This window comes from Spinacia oleracea, chromosome 6 (genome assembly GCF_020520425.1).
Source record: "Spinacia oleracea cultivar Varoflay chromosome 6, BTI_SOV_V1, whole genome shotgun sequence".
Lineage (NCBI taxonomy): Eukaryota > Viridiplantae > Streptophyta > Magnoliopsida > Caryophyllales > Amaranthaceae > Spinacia > Spinacia oleracea.
The window spans coordinates 30,648,155-30,669,250 of record NC_079492.1 but is presented as its reverse complement, the minus strand read 5'-3'; the positions used below and the strand labels follow the sequence as shown (position 1 = coordinate 30,669,250).

At 35.6% G+C, this 21,096-nt stretch overlaps 1 protein-coding gene across 1 annotated transcript; it reads right to left on the bottom strand.

The window, feature by feature from the left end:
• Window positions 1-1,937: 1,937 nt before the first annotated feature.
• Window positions 1,938-2,768, bottom strand: LOC130463043 (uncharacterized). Its single transcript, XM_056832062.1, has 2 exons — window positions 2,529-2,768; window positions 1,938-2,369 (listed from the first exon to the last, which is right to left on the bottom strand). Exons 1-2 carry the CDS (start codon window positions 2,766-2,768, stop codon window positions 1,938-1,940), a joined length of 672 nt encoding a protein of 223 aa, XP_056688040.1.
• Window positions 2,769-21,096: the final 18,328 nt, after the last annotated feature.

The following is a 21,096-nucleotide window of genomic DNA, read 5'->3' as shown; positions in this document are numbered from 1 at the left end:
ACAACCCGTATTATTGCTAGGTTCCTTATATTAATATAAATCACCCTATCGACGCCTGTTAGTTAATACGTGTGCATTAAAATCAATTCATATTAGTAATGTATTCTAACACATGTCCCCTCTTCGTTAGATTGAACTAGTAAGGACCGTCACATGGGCTAATGCTGGGCACTCCCCATATTAGTAAAAGTCCCCCGAACCCTCAATCTCTACTTTGCGGATGTACATTGAGCGATCTCCACACCAGGGATCACAAGGGAACCTAAGGCCGCTGTGGTCAAATACTTAAGCCCGAGCTTTGGCCGTGACTCTCGTATCACAATAACCGGATTTTGTCATTTTTCCTCATTATCGTTGAAAACTGAATAGCGACTCCATGGTCTAGTAAACAGGAGGCTACGACCACCAAGTTAGTCCATGTTTACTTAATACCGATTGCCACGTCCACGGCGGAAGAATGAAGAGATTCTAAATACGTCTTTTTGTCCCCCCTCACAGTCGATGAATCTAGAACTTTGATCAATGTTCAAAGTGAAGTGATTTTTAGAATGAAGAAGGGAAGAAGAAGAATAGTGAAATTTTTAGGTTAGTGCAAACCAAAAAGCCGAAATTTTTAGGTTCAACCAGGGAAACAAAAAAGTTGAGCGTGTAAATGAAATTTGTGTTTTCCCTTTCTCAAAATTGTTTTTTTTTTTAAAATAAAATTATTTTAGAAATAAATCTATATTTCCGTCTCTCCATTATGGACGGAAATAAGTTTCCGTTTATAACTTTAGCTAGAGATATTTGACTTCCGTTGCTAACTTAAATTAGGGATGGAATACTATTTATCACTCCTTAATTTAGAAACATATTTATTTTCTTCTGTAAAAATCCGTTGCTATATAGCCTATGTTTTTGTAGTGCTCCTTCGCTGCCATACTTCCCTTACACGCTTGCCATACGAAGTGAGATAAATTTAGAGGACCAACGAGAACCCATACAATCTTCCACAACACTAAATTATAACCGTTTTCAGCTTGTAATCTGCCCAGAATACCAGTCTAGTAGCCGAAATTCACCGCGTATTTTCCATCCTCCGATTGTCCCTTATATGGTCAATGCAATCTTCCACTTTGAGCTCTATATTAATTATAGTTCTTAATTTTTTTGTCAGTGCCTAAACCTTACCTGGTAACCAACCACCTTCCCACACACTAAGTCTTGTTCCATCCCCCACTCTCCACCTCACACCTTCCAATAACAATGATTTAGGACCCCAAAGGTTGCGATTGGAGTGAATGGGGTCATACCAACAGATAGCTTCCAGGCCGAAGAGTTTTTAAAGTACCTAGCTTTCAAAACAGTGTGTAGGAAGGTGTTAGGATCAGAGTGTAGACGCCATATTTTCTTCATGAGTAAGGCTTGGTTGAAAACCTTAAGGTCACAGGAGCCCATTCCTGCCATAACTTTCAGTTTACAAGAGAATCCCATGAGTGCTAGTGCATGTTCCTACTGTTTGAAAAATATTAACGTGAAAGAGAGTGAAAGAAATAAGCGAATAACATTGCATTGAAAATCAAAATACACGTACAACATATATTTATATACTGCCAGAGATAACTAATAAACCTAAAATCAAGGGAAACATAATCCCATGATGACCCACTAACCAAATCAATCAGAAAACTTATCCCACTAACTTTGACCCACTATTCCCATGAACCCATACTTAGTAAACAACTAGGTAACTGACTCCTAGAAAAACTCTAACAAAATAAATATTAATTTGAATCAATAATCTAACATCCTCCCTTGATTCAAAATCATGTACAATTGCTCAACCTTGCTATAGTCTTCAATGATCCATATTGCGGTGGACTCCGACTTGAACTCGACACTTTATTTTTTATATTTTATAATCTCAACACGAACTCTCGACAAACAAGAACACACGACTAGAAGAGGTTGATTTCTTCTCCTTTGACATTTTTAACAAAATTAGTTTGCTCTTTATCTTTCTCATCACGTTGCTTATCCCAACATCTATCTTCTTTGTGACCATACCTTTTGCAATAGTAGCATTGAACACTACTCATGGATTGACGTTGTCCTTCGAATCTACCACGACCACGACCATCTCCATCACGACCACAACCACGACTACCTATACCGCGACCACGACCTTCACCATAATACCAATCACCTGACATTTGCCCCGTAACTTGAAAGAATTTTTCCTCGACGTTTTCATCCGTAGACTTATCCATTCTCTCCTCATGAGCCATTAATGAACTCATTAACTCATTAAATTTGTAAGTTGATATGTCCTTAAACTCTAAAATTGCAGTCACAATATGTTTATAATCACTATTCAAACTCCTTAACACCTTGCCCACAATTGTCTCATTTGAGATATTATCACCATATATTTTCATTTGACTAATAATCGAAGACACTTTAGAAAAATAATCTTGAATTGATTCTTTCTTTGTCATTGTTAAACTCTCAAATTGTGTACGAAGAGTTTGTATTTATACAGCAATTACCTTCTTATCACCAAAATACTCTTGCTTGATAATCTCCCAGGTTTGTTTCGATGTTGACGCAACGGAAATTCGTGGGAAAATTTCATCATCCAATGCCGATTGGATTAAGAACAGAGCCTTTGCATCTATTTTCCTATTTTCCCGTAGCCTTTGATCTGGTTCAGCCGGTGCCTCTGCCGGTTCCGTATACCCGTTTTCCACCATATCCCACAACTCTTGAGACTTGAACATAGTTTTCATCTTAAGACTCCATAAATGATAATTCTCCCCCTTAAGCAATGGGATTATGGGTTGAGAACTAGAACCATTACCATTAATTTCTATACTCCAAACAATTAATTCACTCACAAACAAACTCTCACAATAATACAAAAGAAAGCTATGTTGCTTTATTTGATTCTCAAGACTCACAATTTTTTTTAATTTTTTTTAATTTTTTTTTTGTGTTCTCACGGTACCTTTCTCTCACCCGCTCCTTTTTTTTGGTTTGGATCTAACGTGGAGCTCTAGATACCATGTCGGAAAAATATTAACGTGAAAGAGAGTGAAAGAAATAAGCGAATAACATTGCATTGCAAATCAAAATGCACGTACAACATATATTTATATACTTCTAGAGATAACTAATAAACCTAAAATCAAGGGAAATATAATCCCATGATGACCCACTAACCAAATAAATCAGAAAACTTATCCCATTAACTTTGACCCACTATTCCCATGAACCCATGCTTAGTAAATAACTAGGTAACTGACTCCTAGAAAAACTCTAACAAAATAAATATTAATTTGAATCAATAATCTAACACCTAGTTGTTCAATCCGACCCCCACCAGAAACGGGAAATAATAGTGAATTTCATCTAAAAAACCGTATGGAATCTTGAAAATACTCATAGGTCGGAATACTGATCCTGTGAAACAACTTTTATCAAAGTCTCCTTCCCGGGTCTCGATAATGTTATTTCCACCCTTGCAATTTATTCCAAATCCTCTGGTTTAGCGATGCAAAAATAGCCTTCTTCTATCTCCCAATAATTGTAGGAAGACCTAGGAACTTCTCATGCTTCTCGACCTTTTTCACCCAAATGTAGACACAATACCATTCCGTCGATTCATATCTACACATTAGCTGAAAACCACATATGTCTTATCAAAATTGACACTTTAACCCAACTCTCTCATATTTGCCAAAAATATATATCAGCTATCACTGAGAATTAACTTACAGATGCTTTTACAAATAGTAGAATATCATTGACGAAAAATGAATGTGACACCCTAGGTGCACCCCTGCCAATCCTCGCTCCGTGCAATAACTTATCCTAGTCGCCTTTGCAATTAACGATGAAACAACATCAATGTGAGGGTGTCGAAAAATGGGACATGCATTAAGAAAATGGCCCAAACGAATTTCCCTTCTAGACGTGGCAATCATATTAAGTAAATACGAACTAACTGTGGGCATTAACCTCTTTTTACTAGTCTGTAGGAGTCGCCATTCAGTTTTACAACTACAGTGAATAAAACTGACAACACCCGATTATCGTGATATGTCCGAAGGGAAAACATATTTAACTCACAACGGCTATAGGTTCCCTTGTGAGCCTTACTATGGAGATCGTTCAACGTATATCCAGTAGAGTAGATATTGAGAGTTCGGAGGACATTACTAATACGGGGAGTGCCCAGCATTATCCCACACGACGGTCCATACTAGTTCAACGTGACGACGAAAGGGACATGTGTTATGCTACATTATTAATCTGAGTTGGTTTTAATGCACAAGTAATTAACTAAAGATCGTCAAAATAGTGATTTAGATTAATTAAAGGTGCTTAGCAATACCAGTGTGTCCGGAGATTATCTTATTAGGCGTGAATAATATTGCAGATTAAGTGAACAGATTTATAGAGGTGATGAAAGAAATAAAATATAGATTTCAGGTTACAGTATAACGTAGGCTATACTACGGTTCTCAGGAACACTAACTAATTGTCTTTGCTAGCCTTTCTTTTGTGTTTCAAACTTCCTGGTAACTGACTGACTGTAGGGCGAGATTCTTCCAAAGTTTAGGCTTAGGATTTGGCCAGAGCTTCAGTATGATTAGGACTGGCCGGAGTGATTATGCGGAAAGGGTCTGCTTAACAATGCGTTAATACGACATACAGTTTGCAGATACAGGTGGTTTAGAAGCTTCAGTCAAGTATTCAAGATTTTACGTGTTTGGTAATATCCCACATATTTCAAAAATCAATCCAAGTTTAAAGTTTTACGTAACCAAAAAAGGATTGAGTATTGACGAATTACGAAACACCTAAAAGCTTGAGTATTGAAGAGTAGATAAAAAAAAATGAAATAATGTGTGAGAACCATTACCTGAATTGGGTCACGTTTATATCCCGAAATGCCGGTGTTTGTAGTGGACTAACCGAACCGAGTATTACTATTTTTGAAAAATAATATATTTTTTGAAATACCGTTACTCTTTCTGCGGGAAGGAAATAGAGTAAGATTAACGATTATTTGCGGTATACGAAAGGCGAAGTGGCCCAGAATTTTTTTGCAGGGAATAATTATGCGTTAGAATATTCTGGAGCGTGACTTCAGGGCGCTATAATTTTCCAGCGCTTGAAATGATGCACTAGAAAATTCTAGCGCTGCACTTCTTTAAATACGAACACCAGAGCAGTTTTCGCCATTTTCGCGTTTGCTGCTGCTGCTGCTGCTGCTTCTTCTTCGATTCTTGCTCATTTCTGCTCAAATTTTATAGTTTGCTTCACCAATATTGTTCCCAAGTTGTTCTAAACCATCAATATGTAAGTATTTTTGATTTTAACTTGAGTTTTGGCTCGATTTTGAGTAAATTTTGTGTAGAAACCATGCTCAAATTGAATTGGGGCCTTTTGATTTTGGCCTCAATTTTTACAATTGTTTGCATGTATATGATGTTTACAACATGTATAAGTGCCCTAGCATGTTAATTTTTGCAATTACATTATTTTTTGATAATTTTGAGCTTTCTCAAAATTAGCCCCCAAGTGTGCCTACAAATTGGTGTTAGGACACAATGTAGGTGTTCTTGGTGTGTTGTTTGCGGTTTAAATGATCTATGGATGATAGGGAATGCATGAACTTTGTATTCGGAGTTTTTACGGTCAATTTTGCATGTATGAGTTTACTACCAATTTTGAACTTATTAGCATGCTCATACTTAAGAAACAAAATTGTTTGGTATCACTAGCTTATTGTGAATCTTTGAATGCTTGGAATAGTATGTGGTATTTTGTGGGTTTAAGGTATGATGCATGCCTTATAGTTTTCATGTTTTCTTGCGAAACTAGCATGTCGGACGAGCGTACATCCTCTTCCGAGGAGGGGGACACTTCAGACTACGTAGTAGTTCCCCGTGTACATGCCCCTCGACCGATGAGGCGTGAGCCTACACGTTAAGCTACGAGATATTCCAGGAGGGCTGCTGGCAATATTTCTACTTCTCAGGCAGCGACTGCCAGAGGAGAAGAGTCGGACCCTGAGGAGGAGCTAGCTTGGTTGAGTCCACTCGATTTTGATGGAGTTGACCTCCATTATCACTTGGGGCACCATGTGGTGTCTCGAGTCCGGGATGGTAGAGCTGAGACGGATACTGCTTGTCGGTGCTATGGTGGGTCCGTATTTCCCGTCCTTTTGGACAAACTGGATAGGAGGACGCAGAGGGTAGTGGAGGCGTGCCCGCTATATCAGACCGTGCTGGTCATTAGGGATTTGTTGCGCCCTAAAGCTTCTAGGCAGTTTCTGCGATTGATTCTATAGTGGTGGTAGGATACCACCAACACTTTCCACTTTCCTTGGGGTGAGATGACTATCACCCCTGAGGATTACACTACTCTCACTGGTCTGTCCTTCACGGGTGCTTCGATCTTCCTTCGTAGGGAAAATGAGTTGCCTTGGGAGAGTGTAGTCACAGAGTGCATCGGCGCGGATCTGGCCGTTTAAGTGAAGAAGTATGGAGGAAAGGGGATGCCTTACTTCCTTCTGGTGACAGTCTTGTCAGAGGGCTGCCCCTATGGTGCTTCAACGGTGTTATATGCCCGCATATTCTACCTGCTGTTGTTGAGTTTGATTTTAAGGATCTTGGATCTTGAGGATCTTGGATTCATTTTATTCACACATGACGGAACACATAAACTTGAATAAAATGCTTAATAAATTTTGAATAATGCATGCTTGGATTGAAGTTTATTAAGAGCATGTATGAATGGTTATTTATTTGTTTATTCTTTTTCAATTGTAGTTTTCACTATGGCTAACAAAAATCAAAACATCATCAATGGTTCTGAACTTATGATCAAGTTGAACCTAAAAAATTTTCTTGAATGGGAAGGGAAACTAGTTGATGTGCTAAAACTCAATGGCATTGAGTATACACTATTCTACCCCATGCCAAGCTACTACACAAGAGACACGACTCCTGAAAAACATGCCACATGGGAAGCGGATCTCAAAAAGGTCACGACTCTCATGCTGAGCAACATCCCTAGAGATTGTCATAGAAGGTTTGTAGCTTACAAACCATATATTATTCTCATGCATCTAAGGGATATCTGTTGTGGAAGCACGAAAGAAAGAGACCTAAATGTCCATGAATTGATTCAATCAATGAAAGGGCTAAAGGTTGATCTTTATAACAGATGTTTCAGGCTAGAAGTCCAAGAAACGCATGCTCAAGTCCTTCGTTCTAGGCAAAAAGTTGGTAAACCACTTAGAGATCATGTGAACTACATGTTATCACTGTTTGAACATTTGAGTCTGCTAGGTTCACCAATAAGCGAAAGGATGGCTGTCTCCATCTTACTCAACTCACTTCATGATGGATTTAACCGTTAATCTATATGAAAGTACGAAGAGAAGAAATAGTTGGTGAGATTATTCGACTTGTCAAAAATGCTGAAATAGTACTCGACTATGAAGCCAAAGATTTACTCAAGGCTAAAGGGAGACCTTTCAAGAAAAGTGGAAAGTCCAAGGGAAATGCTGAGTCAATTCCCCAAAAGAAGACAAAGCAGGACAAATCCACATCAAGATTTCTCTATTGTGATGGAATTGGCCATTACAAAAGACAATGCCTCAAATATAAGGAAGATCAGAAGAACGGAACAATCATTCCATCATCAGGTATTTTCGTTATAGAATGTTAACTTTCTTTTTCAACTACTTAGATGTTAGATCCAGGTTGTGGCTCAAAATTATGTTCCAATCTACATGGACTAAGAAGAAGTAGAAAACTGAGCAAGGGAGAAGTCGACTACGAGTGGGAAATGGAGAAAGGATTGATGCGTTAGGTGTAGGCACTTATTATTTGTCGTTGCCCTTTGGGCTAGTTTTGGAATTAGAAGAATGTTTCAATGTTCCAAGTATTACTAAAAACATCATTTCTGTTTCCTGCTCAGATGCTAAGGGATTTAACTTTAAAATAAAAGACAATAGTTGCTCGTTTTGTTTTAAAGAGATGTTTCTAAATTAGTCAATGGACTTTATGTGCTAGATCACGACAAACAAGTTTATAACATAAATACTAAAAACGCCAAAAAAATGATTCAGATCTCACCTATCTGTGGAATTGTCGATTAGGTCATATAAACTTAAAATGCATGGAAAAACTTTAGAAAGAAGGAATTCTAGAGCAATTTGACTTGGAGGATTTTGGAAAATGCGAATCACGCTTACTTGGAAAAATAACAAAGCAACCTTTCTCTAAAGTTGGAGAAAGAGCAAGTGATCTATCGGGATTAATCCATACATATGTATGTGGACCAATGAGTTCAAATTCTAGAGGTGGTTTCAGCTACTTTATCACTTTTACTGATGACTTCAATAAATATGGTTATGTCTACCTAATGAAGCATAAGTATGAATTCTTAGGTTATGAACAATCCAATGTCAAACGGAAAATCCATGAATTCCAGAATCCAAATTAAATGCACATAATAATTTAGCATAATTTAGTGAACACACTTTGTGATGCGTGCCTTCCCTAGCTGCTCCCGAACCGAACAAGAACAAGTTAGAATGCCAAACGTCGTCCCTCCGTAGAAAGTCCACAATACGTTCGGATCTGCCTTAGATCGTACCAACTAGGATATAATATAAGGTTTATGATTTCAGGATCTCACATTTAGGTGATAGGCAAAGTGTATTGAATTGTATTTCAATTAAAGTATTTATTCATGACCATAGGCCATGTATTTATATGAAATAGGAAAACACTAGCATGGTTTTAGGAAATTCTAGGAAATTTACCAAAAACCAATATTCCTAAAAAGCTAGGGCTGGCCGGAAGCTTGCAAGGCAAGCCAACCGACCAGCTGCCTTGTGGCCGAAGCAAGCTTGCGATGCAAGCAAGCTTAGCGCCATGGGCCAAGCAACGCGCAAGGCCAGCAGCTATGCGCTGGGCCTTGTGCCTGGCATGCTAGCGTTGGCGCTGGGACTTTGTGCCCGACAGTGTGCTTTGGCTCATCGAGCGATGGGCCGTTGCTTTGTGCAACGGTCCGTCGCTCGTTTCGTGCTTCCGATTCGTTTTTCCGATTCCGGAATTTATTTCTGATTCGAACAATATTTACGTTTCCGATAGTATTTCCTATTCCGATAATATTTCTGATTTTGACAATATTTCCGATGCCGATAATATTTCCGTTTCCGGTAATATTTCAATTTCCGGCAATATTTCTATTTCCGATACGAACCATATTTCTGTTTCCGGCAATATCTTTGACTTCGATAATATTTATATTTCCGTTATGAACCATATTTCCGTTTCCGGTAATATCTTCATTTTTGGTAAATATTCTTTCTTGCCTTTTGACAATTTGTTTAGCTCCTACTGAAACCAACATCTGTCATTTTCGAATATCCATAATTAGAGTATTTATTGAATATAATATCCGAATAAATACTTGATTCTTTCACGTACTATTTGTGTGATCCTACGGGTTCAGTCAAGAGTAAGTTGTAGCATTAATTATATTAATTCCACTTGACTTGAAGCGGCCTCTAGCTAGGCATTCCGATCACTTGATCTCACCGAATAATTAACTTGATTAATTAATAATGAACCGCATGTATTAGACTTAGCATTAAGTGCAAACTTGGACCAAGGACATTATTTCTTCAGTTTCCCATTAGTCCTTAGGGACAAGTGTGCATTTTCTAATTCCTTTGTCGCTCGATGCCTGCTCATAAATATAAGGTAATACTGGTCATCCTTATTACATTCAGAGGTATTTCTCGGTGTCAGAGTTCAACTGGTCAAATAAAAAAATAATCATAGCCTATGATTCATCTGAGCCTGGCCATGCATTTTACAGTTTCTAGCTCTCTGAGTGGCCTTATACAACTTTTGGCATCTCTTCCTGATTTATGGGAGGAAAATCCCAATCTTGTGATCTTGAGTTTAGACTGCGTTTGATAGGTGATTACCCAAGCGCTGCCGTTATGGTCTCCTTTTACGGTGCGACGGTTGACAACGTCAAAGCAACCAGTTCTCAAACAAGTAAGCTCAAATCACTCAGGCATTGAGGATTAGTGTCTAATAAGATAATGAAATTTACTTATGACAGATTTTCATCTCTTACAGTAAAGTTTCATAGGTCTTGTTCGATACTAGTCTTTTCAAGTAAGTATCTTGCAAATGATTATGACATTGCCATGTCCAAATAATTCAAGAAACATAACTACTAGTCATCTTGCATTCTAGTCGTCTAGCGTTTTCTATGCGTCCATCTTTACAGAAAACTTCCGACTAGGGACCATTTTCAACTTTTGACATTCAAGTTCACTTGATAGAAATTTCTTAGTCACAAGACTGGTCCTGACAGTCTATCTTGAATATATTGTCAATTTTAAAGGACTCATCATTTAATATTAAACCAAGATTAAATGGAATATGAAAATACATTTCATATATGATAAATGTTCAACCCAAAAGTTTTACAACCATGGGTCTTGAACCCATCTTTTAAAAAATTAATGGAATATAAAACTATGTTTGACATCCAGTGCGACAATGTGAGTGTTATATCTCACTTGTTGCATAGGTTTTAGTTATCATGCTTTGCCAATCTTAATATATTTTTCATGGAATGTCTTTCGAGATAGAATGATAAGATCTTTTGAGTATATTTATTTCATGATCTAGTCTTTCTTGCTTCAATGGTGGTTCTACACAATTTTCAATGAAGAACCATCAAGTCAGCAGACATGTGATTCACATAAGTTCAGTTAAGAACTCTTTAACATAAACAGCCTCTTTTATTGCTTCTTAGGCAACATGTACTTTACTTCAACTGTGTAGGTTGCTAGTGATGCTATGTTTGGATTTTTTTTATTCAAGCAGTTCACAAATATGTGGATGACTTCGATATGTATCTTAGAACATAGAATTTAATATTTAATTTTCCACACAACAACTCATGGTCTTCAATTCATGTTGCCATTTCAAAACACGATGCGTTGTAGCTCGTCCTTGCGAATGGTTAACTCGAAAGGGATCTTGCTTGATCCTTTGCCAGTGTTTATACGTGTAGCATCAATATTTAGAATATCTTCATTTCCTTGAATCAAGAACCATTCCTATTTACCTTTTCAAGTACCATAAGATTTTCTTGATCTCAATCTAGTCGGTCTTTACTTAGATCAACAGAGATCGGTATATGTTCGTTATGCCTAAAGCCATACGATACGATTTTGGTGATCCTCATATCATATCATTCATGATAAATTGCTTTTGCAGAATAATTCCCAATTGAATTCTATTCATCTAATTTTAGGTCATTCAGTTTCAGTAAATACTGAATCCAGCTAAATTCTTTGACATATAATGCAGGTGAAGATTCTTATTTAGATCTTTTGATGTTTAACTTAGTAAATTCTTATACATAGTTCAAACATTCTTTACTTAGATTTATTCACATGGGTCGAATATCTCCAATGGATTCTTTCGTGTTTGGTTTAGTAAATGCCATTACTTAATCCAAAACAATATTCAAAGATCTTTGCTTATAGATCTTAATACCCAGTGTGTACTAAGTTTCGCCTTGGTCCATCATTGATAAATAATTTCAAATCTAAGTCGTTAGCATTTGAATGTTATTTTACAATGATGACATATGTGTGATACACATAGGACTGATTGAGTTTTACATGCTCCCACTAAAATTCTTATACATCCATAAGAATCATGTATATTTTATGAAACTAAAATACTTATTAGCTTCACTAAAATACAGTTCCAATTCCCAGTTGTTTGCCTAAATCCATACTTGGATTTCATAAGCTAGCATTCATTTCAAGCATTATTTGGATCCACAAATCCTATGACATTTCATGTACATAGTTTCTTCCAATATTTGATTGAGGAATACGTCTTGTCATCCAATTTCAATATGTACCAATATGAAATTATTTCTTGATTTATAGACTTGAGAATTGCAATTATGCATGAGGTTTCAACACAATCCATGAGGTGAATTTTCTTGTAACCTTTAGCAACTAATATAGCTTTGTGTGACAACACAATTCTATGTTTTGGTGGTTTTTATCCTTAAAACTAATTTGCAACCAATAGGTGTGAACCATTCTTGTAAATCAACAAAATTTAAATTTTGTCATCAAAACATTGAGTCTATATATGGCCTCTAACCATTTTAGGGAATTTCGGTTTTCGTCATAGCTTTCTTACAAGTCATAAATTCATTAATGATAATAGTTTGACTATGAGTTGTAGGTTTCTCCGCTAGAAGAATTTCATAGTCTCGTAACCTGAACTCTATGCCTACATGGGTGTAGAGCATCAAACAATAGAATATCAATAGCCACTTAGAAAGTCCTTTGAATATTCTATTCTCCTTGAAGCACTCGTAAAGTCTTCTAAGAGATATATTCTTTAAAGCCATTTCTAAAATCCTTTAGAGAATAAGTGTTCGGATATTCTGAAGAACTTCTAGAAGCCTCCAAAATGTCCGTTTATGTTTGTTGTTCGCCTCGAAGACTTTCAAGGTCTATTTTCTCCCACTTGTCATTTTGAAAACGAATCTCCAAAAGGACACTATTTCGAGCAAACAAACATTGTGTTCTCAAAATCCATGGTAGAAATATTACCCTTTTGTCTCATTTGAATAAATCACAATGAAACGTATATCTATACTTGGGCCTTAGTTTGTTGGATAACAAACACAAAGCTCCCACTGAGTTCAGGAACTCTTAGATATATTTTATTCAAAAGATATTCTGAAATTACTTTTCAATAGCTCTGACGAATTTGGTTTAGTTTGGTGGTAGTTGAGCATTTTGTTTAGAAATTATAGGAAAACCTTTATGATTCATCATTGATCGAATCAAGTATTAATTAACTTCGATCATTCCAATTTAGGTATACCATATATTATGGAGCTTGATCGTGAGATTACAACACACAATCATTGATGATCATTATTGGCCTAAGTAATCATAAACATGATCTAACCTAGATCTTTATGACTTCTTGGCAAGTGGCGATTTTATACTTTTCTATGAATCTTTGAACTAGCCAAACAAATTCAAACTTATATCACATTGAGTAAATAAACCAATATTCACTCAAATATAGGTGAAATAATTAAGTCATAAAATATTTCTTTAGCTTTGAACTCTATTGTCTAGGAATTCTAACAATAGTTCAATTCTTTTGTTACTTTCAACAGGTTCTCTTGAAAGATCTAGAAATTAATCAACTTTCAAAATTTTATCAAAATAGAGCTTTTGAATATTACCTTGTTGGTAGGGTCTAAGAAACTATGCTAAAGGTTTGTGGAACTCAAATCAAGAGATTGATTTGAACCTAGTAAAGTTTTATTGTTAAAGAGTTGTTTGTTTTTATCAAGCATATTGACTAAACCCGTAAATGACCATTTCATTCAAATAACAAACAAACATTGTTTTTGTCTTTCTTGAATGTGAGTCTTTCTGTGTTTGGAAACAGAAATTTAGGTATGCTGATTATGGAACGAAATAGCCATTAAGTTCCAGCCTTTGAAAGGACTTAAAACAAACTAGATGACTCTACAACTAATGTAGCATTGCCATGCTTCATTTCCCACTTGTAGGTCAATAGTGTAGCCTAGCTTCCATTGTTTGAGTTATTACCGAAGTAAGAACCTCAAGCGGTATATGATACCAAGGAAGTTTGATTGCTAGGTCATTTCTCTTTAAACATAAACTTATAGGTAGAAACGAAATTGTAACTCCTTTCATTTGTTCCTTGTTTTCCTATTTCTTGTACCCTTTCTTATAGTCTTAAGAATTGACTTCTTTAGTGTTGACTTTTATACTGTGTTAGACATGTCCAACGTCACTCCAACAAAGGTCTTACCATTTTATGTTGAATATTTTGCTTCAACTAGATGACCTTACCAGAAGCTTATAAAGTTCTCTAAGCATCGATCTATTCGAATGTCTAGGAACTAGACTCATTCGAGAATTAAATGGACAAAGATGTTAAGTTGTTAACCATTGGTAAAGTTGAGTGTTAAACTCAATGCTTTATGATCTCAAAACTACATTGTATTTTGAATCCACAAGAACCAATTGGTTTGCCATTCGACTTTGTTAGTCGAAAACAACCATAAAGTCTATGTAAGAAACGTACATTTTAAATTGCTAATTTTGTCTCATTTCCGTGAATCGTTCTCAGATTCACTACTAATCGAAGACATTTACTGTTACCTTTCTAAAGGATTTTGTAATACCCCGAATTTTTAAAACTCGGTTAATTAGGCTTAATTATTTTTATTTAGCTTAAAATCGTTTTAAATCTAAAATTCGAACTTTATTTTTAATTAACGAAGTTTTATTTCGCTTGAATTTTTAAATATTGTTACACTATTTATTAACTTTCAGATTCTATGATTTAATTTCAAATTTACGAGTTTAAGCTACTTTTTAAATATTAGTTATTTCGTAATTGATTTCGGATTTTTAATAATTTCAAAACGTTCTTATTTATTCGGAAACTAAATTCATTTTTCGTTAACGATATTTTTATAAAGGATTATTTTAAAACTTAAATTTAATTAAATATTTCTATTCAAATTAATTTTCTAAAAATAGAAACCAATTTTCAGAAATCTTGCCTAACTAAGTGAAATGACCAAAATGCCCCTAAGGAACAAATTGGCATCTTTCTCTTCCTTGCTCTCCACGTACAAAGTAAGGAGGAAATTTCCTTCCTTCCTTCTTCCCTCATTTCAGTCAAAATTCAAAGCAAAAAAAAAAAAAAAAAAACCAAGTTTGTTTCTTCCACTTTATCCTTTACAAATTCAACAATTTCAAAAAACAATTTCAACACAAGAGACCAATTTCACTTCCCTTTTCTCTCTTCTCTGATTCAAGCAATCAGCCACCAACATCTTATTCACCATTGAATTTCAAGATCAAAACAATAGAGTTTATTATCATTTTATTTTCTCTTTGAATAAACTGCAAATCTCAGCCATGGAGCCACCCTCTTCGCCCCTTTTTCCGGCATAATGCCGGCTGCAAACCACCCCTTTTGTCGCCTGTAACCACCGCACCACCACCTCCTTATTTCCCGACCGTCACAAACAACCCACCACCACCACGCACCTCCCCTGTCTCCCTCACCCTTGCGCCCAACTCCCTGCCTCCCTCCTCACTCGACCCCCTGCCTTCGCGCCCAGCCAGCACGGTGCTGCTGCTGCGTTGGCGACGCTCCACCCCTTTCCTCCTCCCTAGTGCAGCGCCACCCAGACACGCCTCCCCTAAACCCGCCGGAAAACCGTTGCAGTCTCCTCCCATAACCACCCACGCCATCGCACAGTCCCTACCTCTTTGCGCAAACCACCGTCGCACAACCACGACCATTACCGTCGCTTTATTGCGCCACCGTGCCTCCCAGGCGTCAGCCTCCACCTCCGTTCCCCTCCCCCTCTTTCTCTTCGTCCGTTTCCCTCCTCCCTCGTGCCCTGCCCTCCTCTGTTCTTGCTCGAGGTTCCCAGGAAACAAGTTCCAGATTGGAACTGTTTTCTTATTCCCCATACCAAGCCCAAAATTGTTGGCCCAAATAGCTCAAGTGAGTTTTGTTAACTTGTCCATATACTTACTAATCTTAATATTTTAGGAAAATAAATGATTACTTAAGGATTGAAATAAAATGGAACTTTCAATGATAATTTCAAATTTATACTTTGACTAAAAATTTGATTTAAATAATATTTTCGTTAATTTATGAAATTAAATAATATTCATGTAAATCGATTTATGTAATTTTTATTGAAATTTCGTTTAATATTATTTTCAATAATTTATAAAAATTATATTTTTATTTATTCCATTATTTCAAAATTCACTATCTATGAATTCATTATTTATAAAATATTGGTTTTAAAATGTTTATCGTTTTAGTAACTAATTCAATAATTTGATACTTTGAAAGAAATCGAACTCGGAGCTCAGGACGAACGAACCAAGGAAAAAGGCTTAGCAAATCGTGGAATTGAGGTAACGGTTATTGCTAGTACCCGCAATCCCTTCGAAATGTATTTATGAATGATGTTATGAATGATTGATGTTTTATAATGATGTTTTATGATTTGCGGGATTACAAGTATGATTTGATTGAATTGTTTTACGATAATGCAGCTTTATGCAAAGTATTGATTTAATGAATTATTATTCCTGAAAGAAATGATTTTATGAAATAACGAGATTTAATGGTTTATTGAACCACCCTGAATGGTTGAGATTTTCCTGATTAATGTTCAACTAAAAGAAATGTAAACATGATAAATGAAAGTGTAAGAACTGGTCAAGTTCCCCTGTTATGGAGCCCAGGCTCCCCCTGATAAGAAGCACTGGCTTCCCCTGATATGGAACCAAGGTTCCCCCTGATAAGAAGCACTGGCTTCCCCTGATATGGAACCAAGGTTCCCCCTGATAAGAAGCACTGGCTTCCCCTGATATGGAACCAAGGTTCCCCCTGATAAGAAGCACTGGCTTCCCCTGATATGGAACCAAGGTTCCCCCTGAAATGAAGCACTGGCTTCCCCTGTTATGGAGCATTGACTCCCCCTGTTATGAAGCACTGGCTTCCCTTGTTCGTAGGAGACGTCCTACCATGTTTTCCTGTAAAGTCCTGACGACCAGAATAATAATATTAAAAGGAAAAAGGCTAATGAATGATGTTCCTGAAATGATGTTTCTGAAATGTTATTACTGAAATGATGTTTCGAAATGATGCTTTTGAAATGATGATTTATTAAATGTTTTACTATATTCTATTCTCCCTGTGTTATTAAATAAAATGAATTGAAATGATGTTACGATGCTAGGGTAACTCGTTACTGAGTCTTCGGCTCACCGTTTTGTTTTCCGTTTTAGGTACTGCTGGGGACCACGGAAACGAGTAGTGGCGAGGATTTCACTATTACCAAAGCTCACCTAAGTTAATGTTAAGTTATAACAAGTTTAAGTAAATATTCTTGATTAAGTTACGTACTTTTTTTTAAGAAATTAATAAGAATTATTATGTTAATTTTGGAATTTAATAGCTTAATATTTATGGTTGCCTTGTAATTCCCAAGAGGGAGTTACGGCAGTAATGTCCCGACCGAATTAGGTTAATTTCGCTGCTAATTATGATTAAATAATTGAATTAGAGGTCGGAGCGTTACAGTTTGGTATCAGAGCAAAGGTTTTGGACCATAAGTGCTAAACCTTACGGGTTTTTGCGCATAGTAGAATTCAATAGGCTTTAAGCAAAGAGTTTTAAGGAAGAAGTTAAAAAGAATATGTTAAAATCAAGTGAAGTTAAAATGAAATGAGAGTGAGCGTAGGAACGCACGGGATAAAAGGGATTCATTTCTTATGTTATTGATGTTTTCTTGATTGAATATGTTATGTGAAATATCGATTATCGAACTTACCAACGATGCCACGAACGAAGCTCACAACATAGCGCAACATTCACGATAACGTCGCTCACAATGATGTTCTCTACGATGATTTCTATGACGAGCAATCTATAGTAGACCCCAAGGAGATGATGGAACGATTAAGAACTGCAAGTACGTTGTCAGCTGAAGTGGTCAAGATTCTCGAAAAACGAAAGTCACTAATGCAAACGAAATTGCGTCACTAATCACCCTCGAATCCACCAATCTATGATCGCAAGCCAATTCAATGGAATTTGAAGACTAGGTCAATCATATGGATCAACTACTCGAGATTTTCAAAATGCTCTAACGAATGGAATTGAATATTGTGCTAAAACGAATACTTGTTATTTATGTCAAGGAAAAAATTATTTCGTTAAAGATTGTCCTAAACCACCTCCAACGAATATCGGAACATCAACCTCGACCAATCATGAACGAAGCAACAACAATGCTAAATCCATCACGCTCGTCAACATACGTAAGAGATTACATGATAAAGGACAAAGATGACGCCAACGCCGATATTATTTTGATTTAGCTCTCTCTCGCTTTAGAATCAAACTTCCCTGGATTTTATGTTTACCGTCACATGTCATGTTATGAGTTTTTCTACCCTAGATAAACTAGGCAAAGTTTAAGCATTTCCTTGGAAGAAGTTAAGTTAAGCACGGTGCGAACTCAAAGATTTTGTGGATATGAATTGTTTTGAGGAATTTTCATGGTTATGAAATCTTTAAGGATAGAATAAATATTATAGTACCAAACGAGACCAAGGATGTATTTCATGAGTGATGGATCACTAATTAAGTTGAGGTTATTTTAGGTTTAAAGTGTTCAAGTTATGAATGATATTGATTCTAGGGTTACCTCCCCGTGTTAGTCATGACGAATACATTAATGTTTATAAGTACTAAAGTCTATTATCTAGAAGATGATTGGTATGCCTTATGCCTCTATTAAGGAAGCTAAGGAGTTATACAGAAAAGTTATGAACCCAACATAAGTTATGATAAAGGACCTATTTGAGTTGACACATAAATAAGATCTTGAGGATTTTACCAAAATAAAGCTATCAAGAATTAGTCTGTCAATAAGGTTAAAGGATAGATTATCGAAAGAGCATGAGTTTGTATGTTTATAAGTGGCGAATCACCAATTAAATTAAGGTTATTCAAGGTTTAAAGCGTTCAAGTTATGATTGATTTATGGGTTACTTTTCCGCACCCTTCATAATGATTGTTTTGTGGTTGTAGGTACCTAAGTGTGTATTCATATATGTTAAGGAAGCTAAGCTAGAACTTTTAAAAGTTATGAAAGAATATGATTTATGGTGAAAAGATGAAATTGAATGTACACATGAAGTTCTGAGAATTATACCAAAACAAGTAATCAGGAATTAGTATGTCAGTTACGTTGATGGTATTCTTGGTTTACCTTTTTGCGCCTTTAATAGGGAGTATTTTTGTGTATTTATTTAAAAGGATACTTGATAATCTCCATAAAGGAAGTTGAACTAGAGAATGTAAGGTTTTGCAAAAATGTTATGAGGAAAAGTACGATTTATGGCGAGGACATGAAATTGAGGTTGCATATAAAGCATTGAAATAAGTTATCAAGAATTCCGTCTATCAGGTTGATGATATTAATGAATGTTATGAAATTCGAAAAGAGTTATGAATGATTGAGGAATGAAATGGAGTTGAGAATAGAAATTGACAAAATGACATGTTTGTAAAACCAGGTAGGATGAACTAAGTTTTCTAGAAGCTAGATTGTTTATGATAAAGGCATGCTTGATGGCTTAGCATTCTTCGCAAAATATGAGATTTTTCGACCTAAGGATAAGTAACGAAGTCATATGTCTAACGATATATTTCTAGTCACGCGATTGGACTCAAACCCCTGCAACGAACGTAGTCAACGAAGTTGTTTGACGTAGAAGAAAAGATCGGAGATCGAAATCGAAACGAATTGAATAACGAAAGTCAACGATAAGTTTCCTGCAACAAAGAAGCCCAATGGAAAATGAAAGCGAAATATCTCTAATTATTCGCCCACGAATGATATGATGTATGAATTACTATGTTTTCTATGAATGATTATGTTATGGTCAACCATGATCGTGTGTTAGATCAAATGATTATGAATGTTATGCTTAATTTGAATTTTCATATGAATTATGTCTCTATGATATGGATTATGTTTGTGCTGACATGATTGTACTGGTAATCTAATTGTTATTCATGGATGCCGCCTCCGATGGAAGTTCTCCTGAGCTCAGAGTACGAGATTGATATAATAAACAACTTTTACAAATTATTTGAGTATTGCAAATAATAGATAAATATTTATTTTAATTATGTACACATATATTTTCAGAATTATAAGTTGCATTAAAAGTTACTATTTTGGTAGGAAATATTTTCAAACAAGATCTCGCAAAGTAAAATAGGAGCCTAGTCTATGCTAACGAGTTTGCCCCTTTTATGTTCTTTGCTCCTCGATCCTATTTTATTAAGTAAAGTGGAGATACGAAAGACGATGGCGGAATGTAATTGACCTTAATGACGATTAAGGATCAATATATAAACTTTGCCCCTTTTGTACTCTTTACTCTTCGATCCTAGGTCTCGAGTTGAAGCGGAGTCCTAAAAGATGATGGCGGAATGAAAGCTAGACATTGTCAGAATTGAAATTGTGAGATCTTGGTTTTAAAATAAAACATCATACTTTGATTCAAGCGTTTTCAATTTTCAACAAACATTTTATAAATCTAATTTTCAAGTTTCGAGGACGAAACTTTTTCTAAGGGGGTAAGAATGTAATACCCCGAATTTTTAAAACTCGGTTAATTAGGCTTAATTATTTTTATTTAGCTTAAAATCGTTTTAAATCTAAAATTCGAACTTTATTTTTAATTAACGAAGTTTTATTTCGCTTGAATTTTTAAATATTGTTACACTATTTATTAACTTTCAGATTCTATGATCTAATTTCAAATTTACGAGTTTAAGCTACTTTTTAAATATTAGTTATTTCGTAATTGATTTCGGATTTTTAATAATTTCAAAACGTTCTTATTTATTCGGAAACTAAATTCATTTTTCGTTAACGATATTTTTATAAAGGATTATTTTAAAACTTAATTTTAATTAAATATTTCTATTCAAATTAATTTTCTAAAAATAGAAACCAAATTTCATAAATCTTGCCTAACTAAGTGAAATGACCAAAATGCCCCTAAGGAACAAATTGGCATCTTTCTCTTCCTTGCTCTCCACGTACAAAGTAAGGAGGAAATTTCCTTCCTTCCTTCTTCCCTCATTTCAGTCAAAATTCAAAGCAAAAAAATAAAATAAAAAACCAAGTTTGTTTCTTCCACTTTATCCTTTACAAATTCAACAATTTCAAAAAACAATTTCAACACAAGAGACCAATTTCACTTCCCTTTTCTCTCTTCTCTGATTCAAGCAATCAGCCACCAACATCTTATTCACCATTGAATTTCAAGATCAAAACAATAGAGTTTATTACCATTTTTTATTTTCTCTTTGAATAAACTGCAAATCTCAGCCATGGAGC